The 19,920-nt window shown below is 41.3% G+C and overlaps 1 protein-coding gene across 1 annotated transcript in view; it reads left to right on the top strand.

Annotated features, from left to right (window-relative positions):
* APCDD1 (APC down-regulated 1) overlaps positions 1-19,920 on the top strand; it is an 86,223-nt gene that overhangs the window by 35,398 nt on the left and 30,905 nt on the right. Inside the window, exon 3 of the mRNA XM_085607338.1 lies at positions 950-1,481. Within this exon, the coding sequence (XP_085463464.1) occupies positions 950-1,481 (532 nt within the window). The remainder of the gene's footprint in view (positions 1-949; positions 1,482-19,920) is intronic.

The raw sequence follows: 19,920 nt of genomic DNA, 5'->3' as shown, positions 1-19,920 counted from the left end.
TGCTGTCTCTCTCTCTCTCTCTCTCTCTCTCTCTCTCTCTCTCTCTCTCTCTCTATATATATATATATATATATATATATATATATATATATATATATATATATATATATATATATATATATAATTGTTTGCCTGAAACTTCAGTTATGTTTGGCAATTTTATGAGAAATGTGTATTTTTGTTGGGGATAAGGTGCTAAAATTTAAAATGAGTTTTATGCAACCATGTATATTAGAAATCACATTTTAAATGCAAAGCACATTGTAAGGAAATAAAAACATGCAATCCAAAATGTGCTTTTCTTTAGCAGTATATTGGCATTATAGATTAGGTATAACAAGGCCTGGTTCTGTCCTTTCAATGTTATTTTTTCATAATGGGGAGGATTCATTGGTAGATGGTTGCCTATAGAATTTGCCTGCAAGGGTGAGCCTGTCAGGTGTGCTGATAAATGTTTTAAGAGCAACGTCGTTAGTGTGAAAGCATTATTTTAGCCAGCACTGAAAGAAAGACTAAATGCTCTATTTAACAATTTTATTTGTATAGGGACGGTAAATATCCTGCGAATGTATTCCGCACTGTGATTTTGACAATTGCACCAGTCTGAGAAAAATGAGTTTTGAAATCACTATCAAATATTCGATAAGGCTTAACCATGAATATATATATAGAGATAGATAGATAGATAGATAGATAGATAGATAGATAGATAGATAGATAGATAGATAGATAGATAGATAGATAGATAGATAGATAGATAGATAGATAGATAGATAGATAGATAGATAGATAGATAGATAGATAGATAGATAGATAGATAGATAGATAGATACAGTGAACTGGGAAGGTGGTCAAAGTACATTTTGTCTGTACATTGCAGCAATTGAAGTGACATCAACGACATACCCTCAGTTTCATTGACTTTGTCTTTTTCAATTTTTTTCTTCAGCTGTGAAGTCCGATCTGGTCCCGAATTCATCACTAGGTCATATCGGTTTTACCACAACAACACGTTCAAAGCCTACCAGTTCTATTATGGCGGCAACCACTGTACGCACCCCACCTATACCCTGGTGATACGAGGCAAAGTCCGTCTCCGCCAGGCTTCGTGGATCATTCGAGGGGGCACCGAGGCTGACTACCAACTCCACAACGTGAAGATCATTTTCCACAGTGAGGCGGTGGCCGAGAAAATGCTCCAGCTCGTAAATGGAACTTGCCCAGGCTTTGTTCCAGGTGACAGCGTGTGGGAGCCTAATGTGGCATATGACTTATGGAGAGAAGAAAATGGCTGCGAGTGCGCTAGGGCGTTAAATTTTGCTATGCATGAACTTCAACTAATCCGAGTGGAGAAGCAGTACCTGCACCACAACCAGGATCATTTGGTGGAGGAACTCTTTCTTGGAGACATCCACACTGATGCCTCGCAGAGGATGTACTATCGGCCATCAAGTTACCAACCTCCACTGCAGAATGCTAAGGTATGTTGCTGCGGGTGGGGTCGTATAGCAGTGTGATGTTAGGGTCCCTGCACAGGGGTACAACAAAATCACCTCAAGAATTTCTGGGTTGCACAGACCAGGAAATTGGGCCTGAGAACTAAAATAAATTACATAATGAAGTGTTTTTGAAAAACAGGCGCCTGAGGATTACATAATTACACAGGTACAGGCATGTTGCACCAGTATTACGTGGTTTGCCACTGGTGTTTTGCAATTTTGCACCAATATTCACATCAATAACCCACTGCAAATACAGCAAACACAACATTTGTATTGACTGACCAGCACTGTGCAACAATTGTATTATGCATTAACCAGTCAGCCAAAATGTTGTTTTCTGGTGTTTTTGCTCTGAAAGTGTGGTAGAAATAAGATGCACTGGTCACATAGCATTTTTTCAGTTCTCCCTACGTTGACGTGTCCTTGATCACAGATGGTACTCTTGGGCTCTTCCATGGGGCTTAGCGACGCAGCACTTCTTGGGGAATTCTTCTAATCGAAAATCGGACTGAAATGTGTGTGCACAGCGTTTTTTTGTAAAGAAAAAATAAGAATGCATTCACTTGCTACTTTATGTGATATAATTGCAGTCTATGGGCTACAGAACGATGGAAGAGTTTATGATACAAATTCAGCGTAATTGGAATTTATGTGTGCCAAAAAATTGATCCGAAATTTGGAGGTTGTTTTGAACGATGTTGATAGCACACGACAGCAGAAATGGGTGGCCACTGGCCACGTTTGACGGGACACGTCAGAAGGATGTTTACAGTTTAGTAGACTCGGTATAACTCTTGAATACCTGTATTAAGGCAGCATTGCACTGGTGACAAATATGGGGACATCACTATGCACCAATTTTGCAGCTATGTGCTAGTAGGTGAAACAAGGAGTGTTTATATCAAACTATAGTTTTGAATCTCGTTACAACATGATGCAAACTAATATTACACTTTTTGCTGCGTCTAGATAAGAAGAGAACATTAACATATGAAACATTAGACTAAAAATGCACTTTATTCCATGTTTATTTCACACGTAGAAACCTACTGCAAACTCAGTTTTGTTATTGAAGTCCCAAGTTTATATTGTTAAACATTCTATTATTACACGTACAATTACATTTATAAGAAATGTATACGTTATACGTGTTTACCATACATGTTGCTGTAGAGCCAACATCTTTCTGTAACATGGAATGGGGCAAAAACGGTTTACTTTGTTAACTCTTATCAATGCAGCAACATTATGCCACACAGGTTTGCCCTTTTTATGGGACTGGTTCAAAGTTTCTCTTTTATGGGAAAAGTCCACTGAGCCAAATCCATCGACTTTGTTGAATTTGTATAGATTGATGAGTGTTTGGAGAGAGGCATCAAATCCTTCCAAGCACTTTGTCCGAGTTGGGAAGCCTGTGCCAATGACAACACTATCACTTCCTGCTTTTAAATGTGCCTAGGTGAGGCCTACCCGCCATGCTGCAGAGCCGCGTGCGGCGTTGCCATGGAAAACAAAAGCGTGGCCAACGGTCTCAACGGATTTGGAGTCATGCAGGTTACTGATGATCTACAATTTATTAAAAACATACACCGAAAGGAAATATTAATATGCCACAGCATTCAAAAATATTTGTACTGAAACACTTGGCCTCATTTGCCATATTGAAATAACAGCCTTAGCAGCCAGGCATACCTCGGAATGCATAGAATAATTGAATAGTCACACCGATGAAAGACTGCCATAAACAACCTCTTGACTGTGCTTATGACACCACTGCAGCTAGTATTTCACAGCTGGTGTTTTTTCTCTTTCCAGTTGCAAAGAGGGAAAGCACATTTGATACTTTAAAAGTGTGTTTAAATGATATGGGCTATGATTCACTTATTATAATTTTTTTTAGGTCTGGCCTATATACAGCTTTACCTCTTCAAAATAAACTATAACTATAAAAACTATATGCGTACACAGAGGGACTTTGGGTCAGCCTATTGTCTGTTGCGCTGCCATTCTCATTTTACTACCAACCACTCTAACATACATCTTGGAAAAATGGGTAACCCTATTTAAAGCATTGGATCTTTTAAACTATGAGTGATGGCATTTTCCTTGATCACATATGCACACTTACAGAGAAAGAAGAGCGTTTCAGTGCCAGGGCTGGTTAGCTAATACTTTACTTTGCCAATGTTTTTATGTTTAAATTGTTATCATTTTTGTGTTTAAAACAGTGCCTTCATGTTACAGTTATTAGAAGCCAACAGTACCTTTTCGTTGCACCAATATTAATCATATGTTCTTGGGCTGATCTGAGTACACCTGCCAGCTAAAAAACACTCATATTTTTCTATTAAAATGTTATGCATGATCGATTCATTTTAAAATGTAACATTTTATTGAAACCATATGCCTGCCACGTTTAAACAGCAACAATCGTTTTTTTGTTTGTCGCAAACACTGCCTGGGGACCACATGGTGACTGGTGGAGGAAGCTTTAAACATTGCGTTATGATATAACAGTTCATTTAAAAAAAATAGTGTGTTTCCCTCCTAATGAGTTGATGTGAATGGTAAACAACGTTTACTACGAATCTTTTTCCCCGCAGGGAATCACAACGCATACCATTACTCCGCAAGTCGGAACAACGACTTGCAGAGGGGGGAAGGTGTTGGATTTGAAATCCAACACCTTCCCTATTGTCCGCACAGACTGGAGTTGGAATAGTAAATGATACTATTCCAACATCCAGTGCCCCCCCCTCCGCAAGTTGTTGGTCCGACTTGCGGAGTAATGGTATGCGGAATCACAACGCGGTCGTAGAAACGAACGCGTTGTGATTACCTGCGGGGGAAAAAGACTGTGGGATAAGAACGTACATTCGATGTGAATCATCCCCACGGACTTTAGTAAACCCTGCACTTTCAGACCCTTATCCCCTCTTAGCACTATGGGGCATATTAGCAAGACCGGCGATAAAATTATCGCAGTTTTAGCAGCACGAAACTGCCGCTAAAACGGCGATAATGGGCTTGCTAATATGCGTTATAGAATTCCAATAGAAGCCCAGGTTAGATGTGCAGGACATCTAACCTGGACTTCTATTTGAATTCTATAACGCATATTAGCAAGCCCATTATCGCCATTTTAGCGGCAGTTTCCTGCCGCTAAAACGGCGATAATTTTATCGCCGCTCTTGCTAATATGCCCCCTAGTCTTCCTCAGAGGCTTCAACATTTTCAATAGCTGGCCACAGTTTGTAGGCCTTGGGCTCCTGTGTGTCTGAGGTTCTTCAAACTCTCTTGGCTAGTGCCCTACGACTCGCTGAACTGATAAAGTCAATGTGCATGTTTTATAAAGCATGCAATTACCTAAGGCAGTGCTTAATTTGTAAAATAATAAGTGTCAGTGCCCACAGTTTTTCTTAGAAGCCTGCAGCCGGTACTGATGAATGACGGGGCTGCCGAATACCAAGGCTGCGTAGTCATGATAACACCTCATGCCACTTCCATTCACCACCATACACTTCCAGCCCCTCTATTACAGTCTTGCAGGGACTTTTTCATCCCTGCTTTCTCCCTTTTGTCACTGTTTTTCTGTCTTTCTCTTCCTCCTCCTGTCTTCCTTTTGGGTTTTTCTCTTCTGCTCTGGGTCAAAGTCTGATGAAGAAAAGTGAGTGTTTGTCCCCACAAATGAGTGCAAGTGGGCCCGACCTGCAACTATCGGCTCATTGCACTGCCTATGGGCTTTCCTAGCATTAAAAGAATAACAAAGAAAGGTCATAAAGAAGTGAAAGTAGAGGTATTTTTTTTAAGTTGTAGCAGCAACAGTTTTAATAGTGCCTTTTATTGTTGAGAGTGCCTCGGGTAATTGGCAGGCTTTGTTCTGTTATTGTTCAAGGTTGGCAGTGCCAAAGAAATAGCACAATTTTTTTTTTTTTAAAGCGGAAATAGTGCATGCCAAATTGTCCATAATTGAGAAAGAATTAAATGGAAGACAACATTCAGTGAAGAAGTGTCGGTATTTGATATTCATGGAGCAGGGGAGTGTAGTACCTGGAGGGTCCCACCAGGCCCAGAAATGTGTGCAAAAATGCGAGGCCGCTGTCTTTTAAAAATAAAGGGCGCCAGTGCAGGGTGAAGATGACAGATGACTGAAGGGTCAATCCCAGGTTCAGAATCCTGCCCCCTGATCTGATGAGGATGAGAGGGCCTTTGTTATTCCCACATCATGAAGCACCAACGCCCATCTCTGTGGCTATAATCTGCTACGAAGTACCAGGGAGAGCAACATATATGTGTGAATCAGTTTACTTGAAAGCAAAGATTTTTGTTTTGATAATCGTCAAACTTAGGACATCTATTTAGCTTTTAGTACATCTATTTAGCTTTTCAATGCAGAATTATTGTTTTATTATTTTACTACAAAATTCACTTTTTTATGATTTCGATTTTCCTTTATACACCTCAGTGTGTTTGGTATTGAAGGCGTGTTTTTTTTATTTTTTTTATTCCAAGTGAATCCTTCCCATTTTACTTTGACCCTGATAACAACTGGACTTCTGATCCCATTTCGGGCAGAAACTCCGGTTTGCAGATGAAACCGTGTCTGGTGGGTCAGTGGACTAATGCAGCCACCTCAGCAAGCTGTGTTGACCTCATGGTGGCAGGTTCAAGTCAGGGTGGGTCCACTCAGACTTTGAGGTCAATAAATGAGTACTATTGACTTGGGTAACAATAAACATCTGCTATTCAGTGCCAATGATGCCCCTAGAGCTCAAAATGGGCTTTGCAAATCCGAATATTATGTTACAGCTCAGGCAAAATTGTACTTTCCATGGGAGTGTGGCCTCCCAATATTTGCCAGTAGAATCTGGCAAAAATCAGGGGTGGGGGCAATAGCACAAAATTAAGTTTAGTGCTGCTCGGAACACGTGATGACGTGAAATTTGCTAAGCCCTATTTTGAGGTCTGTGACTTTGAACCGGGTGCCGATTGCAAACACACATTAATAACTGCATCCAGCACAACTGGTAATTAGCGGGTGCACTATCTGTGGCCATAGCTGTGCCCACATTGTAATCAGCACCTTTTTCATTCTGTTGGTGATTTCCTATCACAATTGCTGGTTTCCTTTTTTGGGCACAAATTTTCAGATAACAAGAGCATTCCTTGTAAGGTTAGTTTTCCCTACGCTACTGTACAAGCGCAAATGAAAATGCAAACTAGAACTACTTGGAAAAGTGCAAGTTCAAGTTATTTTTGAAGTGTTAAAAGTTTTTTGTCTGAATAGCCGAACTAAAAGCAAACTTGCCTTAACACAGTATGGTCCTACCTGTCTAGATCTGTGAAGGTGACATGGCTTGTGGTTGCAGACTGACGCTATGTTATTGTTTCATGTTATAAGCATTTGAACAGTTTATTTCTACCATTGTATGGCCACATAACGCCTTGTGTTTCAGGATGACATTTACCATACATGACATTTACTTTACTGTGATTCTCTTTTACTGGAGTCAAGATGGTCTGTTATCATTGTGATTGCTTAGAGACGATCAGTCTGTCCAATGCACTCTTCAGTAATGCATCCTACGGTTATCCAGCTGTGTCTGATCCATTCAGGGATCCTCGTAGTGCTTTTTTCGGTGCAGTTAGTGTGGATGAGTGTTGTGTCAATTGGCCTTTTATCGTCCCTTTTGTAAATTTTATGGGGCATATTTACAAGCCCCTACCGCCACCGGAATGTCACTTTTTCCAACGTTTCTGTGGCGATAGGGGCTTCCCCTTATTCACAAGGTGGCCTTAAGCCACATAAAGTGGCTTAACGCGCCTTGTGAATAAAGACCCCGTTCATGCAACACATAACGTGAAAGGGGAGGGCAGTAGGTGTTGCGGTGGGCGTTCCACTGCAACATCCATTGATTTTGATGCTGCCCCATAAATATGGGGCACCGCCAAAATTAAGACCAGGGGAAACCTGGTCTGAACATGCTGAAACGAGGAGAAATGCTTTATTTCTCCTCGTTTTTGCTGTTTCTATGTGTGCCGTATGTTGCATACATCTTTACAGAATATGGGTCTGATGCCTGTTTGCAACTAAGAAGATTGCAAAGTTGCCAAATAATTAATGGGGGATCTTACCCATAAACTGTACAAGACAACAAAAGAGAGGTTAGAACATGTTATCTGACATTTACAGATGTGAAGCAGAGTGACCCAATCGAAGAAACATTAAGACCCAGAGGTAGTTCGGTCACATTAAACTCTGTCCAGAATATTGAAAAGTTAGTTAGAAAATGACATTATTTTCCTATTGAAAAGGCAATGCGTTGTGATCCTTTTTCCTGCAAACATGCTTTTGGCAGACCTCCATGTTAGAAGAACAGGTTCTCATATATCTGAATGTGTTACAAACTCAGCAGACGCAGGACGCCATTTCAATTTACAAACTAATGTACTGGCAGAAGATATACAGGGAAGAGTATCAAACAGTTGTCCTTTCTTTGTGTTGACCGAAAAAAAAAATACTGTATTCATTATATCTGGGTTGAAATTCTGTTTGTCCTGTAGTATATATTTGTGCAGCTTTCAAGCACCACCTGCATCGTTTTAATGTTAAATATGTTATTAGACATATATGAATTATTTCTAGGAAAGAGTGAAGCAGCTGGTCCAGTGTTAACTGATTCAGTCATTGATAATGCAATAATCATAAGGGGATTAGATGAATTTCTGAACCATCAGAGAAGACATTTACCAGTTAATGGATAATATTGAAGATATGGGTAACTGTGCAAGGGGACGTAGACCAATGGCTTGAGACTACATCGGTTGGCACAAGAATTTGCTCTTGTTGCAGCTGGTGTGTTAATGGAATTTACACTACGTTTTGCTGCTACATAAATTAGAAAACTCAATAAAGTGTTATATTAAAAAAAAGAAAGATCCGCAAAAGTTATGTATGTAGTAATATTTCTGTAACCATGATACCATGCATGCTAAAAGAGCTGTATCTATTTACTTATTTTGTTTAATTATTTACTGTTACTTATTTTACGTTACTTCATTATCAGTATATATGTATATTTGTATATTTTATCCAATCCTAATTTGATGCGACCTGTCTTGGTCTGACATCTGATTACTACTGTTTAGTTCCCCCCACCAAACCTATACATGTATACCAACTCTAGGCTTTTCCCTATGCATAATCTGTATTGGGGTTTTCCCCCATGTTCCTCTTACTTTGAAAAAAAAAATTTCAATACATTTCTTTGAAATAAAAAAAAGAAAGAAGATGCAATAATCCGTGTGAAAACTTCCCCTGAATTAGTTGGTTGAAGAATCCTGTCACCACTAACTGTAAACCTAAGTTCCCCTTCGTGGAAAGAGGTGTTGCAGACGCTACAGCTCCCAGAAGCCCTCCTGTCCCACAAAGCTTGGCTGCCCTTGTGAGATCAGCCCCTCGCCTTCCCTAATTGTCGATCCCTGGAGGGCAGAACTGAAAATGAGTTTAATCTCTAAACGTAGTTTGAAACCACGAGTTGTGGACTTGCTTGAAAATTTTGATACCGCGGAAAATAGCAACATTAAATAAACTTGTTTTCCTAGTGTCTCAGCGCGCGCGCTGCAGGTGGTGGTAAAGGATGGAAAAAAGATGGCAGGCATAGGGAGCTAGGTGAAGCAAGTGGAGTCTTTCTTTTCTTGACAAGACGACAACTAGTGTATATTCCAATCAAGAGTTGTTCTTTGGGTTTAATTAAGAATTAGACCACCAATAAAGATATGTTCCTCTCCCCCATCAAAGAACACGCTTTATCTAAATGTTGAATGTGTTGGCCACGGTCATTCTTTGCAGAGATGTAATTGAACTGTAATTAAAAGCACAAGATATCTAGATGGCTGAGCGAAGCCAAAGCCACAGGGGCAGACTTAAAAGAAATGTCATTGGTTTTCTTCCAAACTGCTGCAGAGATGCTGCCACAAAATTGCAAAATCAAATTTGTTGCCTAAAAATACTACATATGCAGGCAGCTCCGAGCCCAGCTACAAGTCTGAACGTGTGTGGAGGTTCTGCATGAAAAAGACATGTGCTACAGATCAAAGGATTCTTTTTTGGAAAAAAAATACAGTTGTGCTCAAATAATTAAAGGAAAACTAAACTTCACTTTTCAGCGCATGGACAATACAAATTGCCTGTAGAAAGGTGATTTAAAACTGCAATCACATCAAGGCATGGGTTGCCCATTCTTCCCTCCCACGCGTCAGACGGTGCTATTGTCTACATATGTGTGATAGATTGGAACAGCATAAACTGATAACCTACCCTCATGTTTTACAAGTAATTTCCCTCCCAATAAATTAGAGAAGAGATATTTTGCCTCCCTGCAGAGTTGGTGATTCACCTGTTGACCAGCATATATCTAAATGCAGCCAGAGTGGCAATTGCTATCCCAGCTCCTTTCTGTGTCTATGAAGTTGATATTATAGTCAGGCAGGTGGTTTGTGGTTCATCAACCACATCCTGTCAGCAGTCTACAAACAACCCATCCTGTAGTTTAAAACGCACTCCTCATTTGCCTTTTGATGTGAGGAACAAGCACAATAAGTATTCTCTCTGTAGTAAATGTCCAGAAACTTGGGCATCTGCAATACATTACCCATGTGACTGGTTCATCCATTGAATGCCTAGACTTGTCTCTCATTACAGCGATTGCAAACCAAACATGCATATCACACACACATAAAACAATAGCAGGGAAATTTCCTAGCATTTTATTTCAATTGGACTTTCTCCCTATTCTCTTAAATTCACCATTATTCTAGGCTGGGATGAGTAAAATAACTAAAAATAATTAAAATTGTAACACCGAGACATAAAGGGGTGTCATATTGGCAAAACTGTGTACAGGTGCAAAAAAGATACAAAACACATTTCACACCTTTTATGATACTTGCATCAATGCATATTATACAAAGATGTATGCCATGGGGGAACACGGAGCAAACACTGGGTTGTGCTGCCTACATAACAAGACATTGCGAAACCTGAATGTGCCTTTGGAAAATAGAGAAAACGTGCTTGTTCTGTTTGATATTTCTTACATAACAAAATAGTGCAAAATCAGTTTGTTTCATATTGTTGCCTTAATGCAAACTGTTATATAATACAACCCAAAATAAATCTGGAATGTTGACTGTTTTCCCAACTCCCTATTGTTCAAGACCAATTTGCTTAATTTTTGTCTTTTCGCAAATGTATTTATATGCTATGGAATGGTGTGTACCTATATACCCTGATAGCTTCATACTATTTTACATAAATAGCAAAAGTAGTGCAAAATGGATTAGCTTGCTTTTTTGCACTAGTGCAGTCTTAGTGTAATTTGGAGACATTTATCATAAAATATAATTGCATAAATACAAACAAGTAGCATTCTATTGGTTAGACTACATATTACGTAGATCAGGATGTTAGATCCATAAGACTCTTCACAGTGCTAGAACTATTCTGTAAATATTCCTGGTAAATACTGCATCAAAGATAATTACTGGATAAGACGTGGGCCAAACTGAGCACTTCGTACATGGCCCTGATGGATGCACCCAAGTCATGTTAATGCAAAGTGTTGCAAAGCTACAAACACACTTGTAGTTTCAGAGACGTGAAAATGCATGGTGAAGTCCCAGAGTGAAAACATATGCGTGCAATAAAAATCTAATAATGTAAAAAAAAAAGCTCCCATAACATTTACTAAGGTGGTAACCATCTAAACTTGAAAGAAATAAAATGGGAATGTGAACGAGGCTCAGAGGCATGTCAAATTTCACACTTGGCAAGTAAGCCAAGTTTGGAGCCGCAAACAATAAGAAATTAAATTGCTATTCTTGTATATTAAGTCAATGCTAAAATATGCCAGGAAATGCATGGTACACACACCTCTTTCCATACGAAATCACTGTTTGTCTATCTAATGTACTCTTGTCCAAAGCAAGCAAACATGGGAAATGTACGGCAGTTACATTTAAAACGTCTTATTCCATCCTCAGTCATTTTGCAATATCACAGGATGTCCAGAATCCAACAAATTATTTAACAGTGATTTACAAAAAGTACTTGCACCTAGCTAGTAAACTAGACTCGGTGACAGACATACATTTCACATACTAGAAGTCAAATAGGTGAAATCAGAGGGGTAAACAAACAGCAGCATGGGTATATTGCTACCTCTAAGTGATAACTTTGGATCTAGGAAAATTCCTCTGCAAGACTCTCTCCAAGTGACATTAGTGACCCTAGAGCCTTGAATGCACATCAGGGAAGTTTTAATGTGATTAAACAATTTTAGCTATCAGCAGAGGAGAGCACAATCTAATTTCGAAATCATCGGAGTAGAGCACGTTCTACCATCAGTCTTAACACAAAGAAATGTCTGACAAAGCATCACTCATTACGCAGAACATAATGTTACCACCATTAGCCAAATGAATTACGAGGCGAGAAAGACAGAAGAAAACACCCACTTTAATGTTCAGCAGCAATAAGAATGGCCGACATACCACGCACCCCAAACTTGCAGATCTTAGTCAAGAGTTCCCACCCCGGAATCAAGGCACGGGGTCTAGGTGTGGTGGGAACCTTTTCAATGAGCCATAGCCTCAGGATCGGGGAACAAACGCTCAGGGAGTCAAGAAGGCTGCTTAAAATACAACAGTCACCCTCCCGGGTGGAAGCGTGCAATACAAATACTTATAGCATAACACGGCTAAGGGTCGGCAGCAAACTCTATTGCCTCATGTGTCCCACATCTCCCCTTTCTTCCTAGAAGAACTTTAAAACTATTGCAAAGTGGTGGGAGCACTGCGCAAAATCTCAAAATGTAATAAATAAATAACGAAATAAAGAAACAGAAGGCACCCAACTGCTTAAGTAAGTAGGTAAATAACCTCTATAGAGCAGCCTGGTTTTACCATAGCAGTTTACGAGGTGGCTATTTCTACTAGGGTTGGCACTTTTACATATCTGTGGCAAGCGGCACTGTAATACCCTGCACGGGACAGTGGGCTCTATGATATAGAAATGAACAAAAAAATAATTGATCAATGGTTTAGAATGTTTTCTTACTTAGACTAATTAATGTTAAAACTACCCAGGTGTGTCAGTTAAGAAATCATACTGTTTCTGTAGTTTGCATTGTCTCTAGGACATGAAGCCTTTTTGGGGGTTAAAAGCTCAGCTCACTGAGACTGTTTGCAGACATGCATTGAGGTGCAAAACATCTGTTCTCTCGCACATGGATGGCCCCTAGGAGGATCAGCATAGCCAAGGAGACAGGCAGCTGATTTATAAATCCCAAGAATTGGGTACAGATTACAAGAAGCAACTGCAGCCTCTATTTCCAAAGTGGAATACCACCGCTGACATGATGAAACCCTATGGACCGGATTACTCGGACTGCACCGCTGCAGGTGCCGTTTTACAGCACATTTCCAAATTATATAAACCAAGCATGCGTGTGTGAAATATTATTTTTACAGTAGTCACTGGACAAAAATGGTTGCTTTTGCACTTGTCAAGCAGTGGAAATGTCAGACCAAAATTGCAACATCATTTTTGTAATCCATAAAGTCAATATTATTTAAAGGAAACTCCATACAGCTATGCTTTCTAGCCAAGCATGTTTTGAAATTTTGCAGAGAGACAGTAAAGGTTTGGTTAACAATATTTATACAGAACAATAAATTCACCAGTTAGTGGCTCTAAAGTAAGGAATAGAAGACGGAAACAATAGTTTACTGTTGTGGCTCATACATAACACTATTCAGAGCCATGACAAGAGCAGTGGAATTCAAAGCTGACCCCTCTTGTGTTTCAGAGAGTCAGCCTGCTCTCAGCCCATCAACAAAGGCCTTAGTTATGCGTTAATTCAGCTAGATGAGAGGCGACAGACCAAGGCTTACATCATAACAAACAGCACAGGGCAAACAGTGGGGATTTCTAATGCTTCTTCCACCTTTGAAACCTTGTGCTAGACAATGAATTCGTGATATTGAAACATTAGCAACTCATAGTATGGGGATACCTTCAACTGTTGGCTTTAATACAAGAGTTAGCAGTTTCTCAGTATCTCATGAGTTTATTGTCGCTTGCGGGCATGAAGTTATGCCCTACATGGGACCAGGATACAATGCTTGATTTGTGCCACTGGTTCAGGTGGTGAGCACCTGCACCCTTTCTTGGGTCATCAATTAAGCGCTGATCCAGCACAAGAGACAGAAATGCAGACAATGGGGGACCAAAGGAGAGGTAGAAAATATAGGAAAACAGTGACAAAAGGAGAACGCATGAAGAAAGAAGAACCTGCATAAATGAGACGAAGAAGACAGGAAGTGTAGGGTGGTGGAAACAGAGGCATGACAAAGAATCGAGGGTTTGCAGCCGTGGTATTCAGCAACCCTAATACTCGGCAGCTTCAGTGGTGGGCTCCTAAAACTGTTGGGCCCCTGCACGTTTTTTATGAGGAATTTAATCATTGGGCAACCTAGGTATTGCACGTACTCCAACAGGCCTCAACTTCTGCTAGCCGATGTCTAAAGGCTGCCTGTTGCTTATAGAGATTAAACTATCTTGACCTGTTGAATGCTCTTTCGTCTACGCCTATTGTATTTTGTTTGTGGAAGAAGCATCTGAATTTACTCCAGCAGCATCTCGGTTTGGCCTGTTACTAAAACAGCCCCTCGCCATGATACTCCCTCTGCCACTCACCGTCTTTGCAGGTTCCCTGTATGTTTCATCTTGAGATCTGCAGACATTCCAAAACACAAAGGTAGTTAACCCCTTCAGCGCTGCGCGGATTTCCGCGCAGTGCTGAAGGTTCTGAGCGCGGGCGGGGCCATGACGGAACGGTTCCGTCATAAGCACAGCCCAACCGACGTGCATGACGGAACCGTTCCGTCATAAGCGTCGAAGGGGTTAAACACTCAGCCCTACTCCATAGCAGTAAACATCTCCACAGGTTACTGCTCAATCTTTAAAAACTTTTGGGATAAAACTTATCCACCCCAGATTGCAATAAGTGAATGACTCAGATCTTTGCCTTATTTCGAATGATGCTCTAAAGAAGGTGTGCCCCTATCTTATTATTTCTTATCTGAGTTTCTAAAATGTTCAACTTAATTTTTTAAATGAGCAAATGCTATAGCAATAATAAACAACATGTTTTTATAACACATCATGGTAGCCTCAAAGCATTGCCAATCGAATGTGTCATTGTCATCTCAACCCGATGGCCTTGGCAAACTGGGAATGATGAAAACCTAAATAGATGAGTAATGCCTTCCGCTTACATCTTGTAAGATGGCGCCTAGACCTCAAACCACTGAGTTACAATTTATGGCTTTTCTACAGTAACAGATGCGAAAGAGAGGAGGAGAGAACAGAGAGACAAAGGGCCCGATTCACAGAACTAACTTAAGACAAAATCCTAAACTTACTACCATTTTGGTATTCACAGAAGGCACTTACTCATTTTGGTATTCACAGAAGGCACTTACTCATTTCGGTATTCACAGAAGGCACTTACTCATTTCGGTATTCACAGAAGTTAGGAGTCCTAACTTTAGGACTCCTAAATGCCTTCTGTGAATACCGAAGGTCTTAAAGTTAGGATTTTTCTCAGTTTAGGAGTAGTAAAGTTAGGAGTCCTAACTTTAGGACTCCTAAATGCCTTCTGTGAATACCGAAAGTCTTAAAGTTAGGATTTTTCGCAGTTTAGGAGTAGTAAAGTTAGGAGTCCTAACTTTACTACTCCTAAACTGAAAAAAATCCTAACTTTAAGACTTTCCATATTCACAGAAGGCATTAAGAAGTCCTAAAGTTAGGACTCCTAACTTCTGTGAATACCAAAATGAGTAAGTGCCTTCTGTGAATACCAAAATGGTAGTAAGTTTAGGATTTTATCTTAAGTTAGTTCTGTGAATCGGGCCCACAGAGAGGGGAGGAGAGAGACAGAAAGATGATGAGAGTGTGGGAAAGAGAGAGAGAGAGAGAATTTCTGTCTGTTAGTCTCACTAGGGAGTTCTGTCCTGGATGGTAAAATTCTTTATACTATCTCCTCACCATTTTCTTTTGGGCCCTTTTAACTGGTCAGAGTCCCGGAGAGGAGGACTGTCAACACAGCCTGCTAGCTGTCATCTTGTAAAGCTAGGCCCATCTCCCTCACCTACAATCCTCATAAACTGCAGGAGGAAGAGATGAGCAACAGAAGATGATCCCCGAACTGCAGTGTGCCCAGATATTGAAAACCAAAAACTGGGACATTTTACAAACATAAAGGTAGGACTATAATTTTGCTTGGACAGAGGGGCTAAAAATGAATAAATTGATCAAGCTCACAAAAATAAAAAACACAGACAATGCGGAGAATTACATTAAACTTTTACACACAGTATCGCCTGCTAAGAGCTGCTTACTAATCCTGCACTAGGATACATGGCATCATGTTTTCCTTTGGGTTCAGTCGACCCTCCTTGAAAACCCGGACATGCTGAAATTTAGTGAATTTATTAATATATTCCGGGAGAGATGATTTAAACAAAATCAGGACTGTCCCAGGATATGCATATTCTCACCCTACCTAACAGCCAAATATCTCTTCCAGCTTCTATTGAATCCATCAAGTCACTGGGGCCTGAACATCTTGTAAAAAGGGCTTGGGAGGGGTGCAGCATATGAAGAAAATTTAAGGCACTGGAAAATATTTGGTGGGCCTGCTCCTTTAACCGCTTTGGTTGTTCCTAAAAGCAGATGAGTCTGGCTTCTTGGAAGTAAGATTGTTTTGCCTGTTTGGCTGGAGCTCATTATTATGCCTCAGGAGAAGAATGGAGGAACACACAGGAGTGTGCAGACCACACCCACCATAAAGGCATATGTGCGAGTCTGTGGTTTCAATGAAAGCTCTGGAATGCACAGCCTCTTGGCAGAGCACCAGCACCAGGAACGGCACACAACTGCCACTGCTAAAAGAAAACAGGCAGGGCATAATTTGGCAGCACGGCAACTGGAGATGAGATGTAATTGAGTTTGAAAAAGGGCTTTATACATTTCTACTCTCTGTTTTAGCCCAGATAGGCAGCTATTTGAAGATTCGCTGGGAAAGAATTGCAGTTGGGCAGGCAGGAGTTACATTGTTACCAAAAGAAGACATAAGCTAAAAAAAAAAAAAGTATGTTTTATTTTCCCTGCCAACTGTTTTGCTCATTCTTTTCCAATTTAAGAAACTTTTTGATGCACAGAAAGCGTTCAATGTTACAAGTTGTTCATCTTAGTAAAGATTCTCGGAAGCCTGCGTTCTTCGTGAGTGTTTCAGCATTGTGTTCTACACATGGATTGGACACATAACTACCAACATTGTAATGTTCAAGCGAGAATCATATTTGAATGCATTGGGGGACAGTGATTAGATTAGATTAAAATACTTATGAAGCGCATGGCTGCCTAGGCAAAAGAGGCGTCCCAGCGCTGAAGCAAGACTAGGCAGGTGACAGGATCAAGGGGTTAGACCTGAGAAAAGAGCCAGGTCTTCGCAAGACGTCTGAAGGGCTGATAGTCAGGGTTACTGCGAATGTTTAGGGGAAGAGAATTCCAAAGAGCGGGGGTCAGACGTCTAAAAGAGCGGCCACCTGATCTAATTCTACGTATACGAGGGACACTGGTTCGCCGAATGCTGTGCACGCGATGGGGTGTACAGAGTGCACAGATCGCCTGGAATGTCTGGGGCGATTCCTGTCAGTATCTTGTGCGTGATGCAAGGCGTCTTAAAGCAAACACGCTGTTCGATGGGACAGTGGGCCTGAGTAAGAAACTGTTTGCTAAATGCTAATTTAACTTACTCTTGCAGTATTTCTGGCTTACTCCTAGAATTCAGGAGTAAGCTGTGAGTACTACAAGAGTAACTCATTGCAAATCTTTTTGAAACTGGCCTAGAACGTGTTTTTTAAGATGAGTAAAAGTACGAAACCTCACTATGCACTGAAAGTGTTAGTCCCAGAAGGAAAATGAAAACCCATTAGGAAAGGAAAGGTATTTTCATGTTTTTACACGGTTTTACTGAACTAATGGAAAGGAAATTGTAAGGAAATAAGCGCACGGCTGCCTCGGCAAAAGAGGCGTCCCAGCGCTGAAGCAAGACTAGGCAGGTGACAGGATCAAGGGGTTAGACCTGAGAAAAGAGCCAGGTCTTCGCAAGACGTCTGAAGGGCTGCTAGTCGGGGTTACTGCGAATGTTTAGGGGGAGAGAATTCCAAAGAGCGGGGGTCAGACGTCTAAAAGAGCAGCCACCCGATCTAATTCTACGTATACGAGGGATACGTGCAAGACACTGGTTCGCCGAATGCTGTGCACGCGATGGGGTGTACAGAGTGCACAGATCGCCTAGAATGTCTCGGGCGATTCCTGTCAGTATCTTGTGCGTGATGCAAAGCGTCTTAAAGCAAACACGCTGTTCGATGGGACAGTGGGCCTGAGTAAGAAACTGTTTGCTAAATGCTAATTTAACTTACTCTTGCAGTATTTCTGGCTTACTCCTAGAATTCAGGAGTAAGCTGTGAGTACTACAAGAGTAACTCATTGCAAATCTTTTTGAAACTGGCCTAGAAAGTGTTTTTTAAGATGAGTAAAAGTACGAAACCTCACTATGCACTGAAAGTGTTAGTCCCAGAAGGAAAATGAAAACCCATTAGGAAAGGAAAGGTATTTTTATGTTTTTACACGGTTTTACTGAACTAATGGAAAGGAAATTGTAACATTGTTTTTACTGGCAGAAAGGGTAAAAAGTGACATGTTTATTTCCATGGAAAGAGATGGCCAAACTCGGCCAACGTGGACGTCTTGGTTGGGGAGCATGTTGGTGATCACGCACCTGCATTGGCATCTCAAATACATCCAACCCTTGCCTCGGAGTCACTGAATTATATGTGGAAGTCACACAGCTTAACACCGGAAGTGAATGCTGGACAAGCTTGGAACAGGCTGAGACCGCACAGGAAGTAGAAAGCTTGGCTGTGGCTGCCAAATGCTGTAAAGATGGATTTACACTGATTTAGGGTAGGTCTCTAGTGACAGAGTTACACGCGGACGATTGTGAGCTCGGAGATTAGTGGGGTTATGAATATACAGACTGCACGTAAAACGTTTTTAGAGCTGGCCAAGATCCATGTAACTAGTACCTGGGTGAGAAATGAAAGGACTACTGAGAGGGTTTCTAAAACAAAACTTTCCTGCAGCTGAATTAAATTCCTCACAAGTGTGAAGGTTTCGATCCATAAGTGTGGCTTTCAGTCCCTTTGCAGCTAGTGTAGGAATGACTGAGGTTGGCATGGTGCGTTCAGGGGGTTGGTATTTTGACATGGTGGGATTTACCAATGTGCCAAATACAGAGATATTAGCAGGCACCTCTTGTTAGATCATTGTTGTTGTCAGGCTCACCGTTGGAGCGACTGACCAGATTATCAACTGTTTGGTGCAAATTAATACAAGTTAATACAAGTTAGGTGCACAAAACAGGCATTTATAAAAACAAAATTCAACCCAGATTTACAGAATGAGAAATGCGGCAATTTTGCTTTTGTATGTGACACTTAAGAATTCGGAAAGGAAGTCCGCCTGGCAGTGTTGTTGCATTTGTAAATGTTAGGGGCTAAAAATGGGAATTCGGGGAGGGCGGCTGTCATTGCAAAATAGAGTGAACACCCACAAGTTTGTGGGTAGACCGAACTATTTTGCAAGCTGTTCCCCACCAGGGAAACACACAAACCTACTTCTATCAAGGGAAGGAGTAAGTACATTTCCTAGTAGGAAATGAGCAAAGACTGAATGGTCTTATCTACAGGGCAAATTATTTTCCCTTTTGAACAAAAATAAGTTACACATGATAATGAGCAGATGTATTCTATGTAGGTATGTGTAGTGTCGCGATACTCGTCCCTGACGTGATACGCGATGGTGTTCACGTCAGGGCACGTTCGTTGTACGTACTGCAATAAATATGACGTCACGCAGCAACGTAGGCAGAAGCGCCACGGCTGCGGAGACGGCAAGCAAGCACCACAAGTGTCCCGAGTCTTTATTGACCCCCACGTGCTAGGCCTGTACACAGAGCCCACCTGCTAAGGCCCCCCAGCGACACCACAAATTGGCGACGAGGGTGCGATCGTGCCCCCGCTCAGGATCAGCGCGTCCGGTTGGTGTGGCGGCCGTTAGCGCTCCTCGCTTGCGGTGCTCGTGCCCCGCCGGAGCGCGCTGCAGTCCCCGCGCTGCTAGCGTGCCCAGGACGTGCGCGGAAGCGCCGGAGTGTTCCGTTGTGTGTGGCTGCTCGCGCTGGGGCCGTCTCTGACATCGGCGCCCCAGCGCGTTTCACGGACCTCA

The sequence above is a fragment of the Triturus cristatus genome, chromosome 5_2 (genome assembly GCF_964204655.1).
Source record: "Triturus cristatus chromosome 5_2, aTriCri1.1, whole genome shotgun sequence".
NCBI classification, from domain to species: Eukaryota; Metazoa; Chordata; class Amphibia; order Caudata; family Salamandridae; genus Triturus; species Triturus cristatus.
This window is presented reverse-complemented; position numbering and strand designations above follow the sequence as displayed.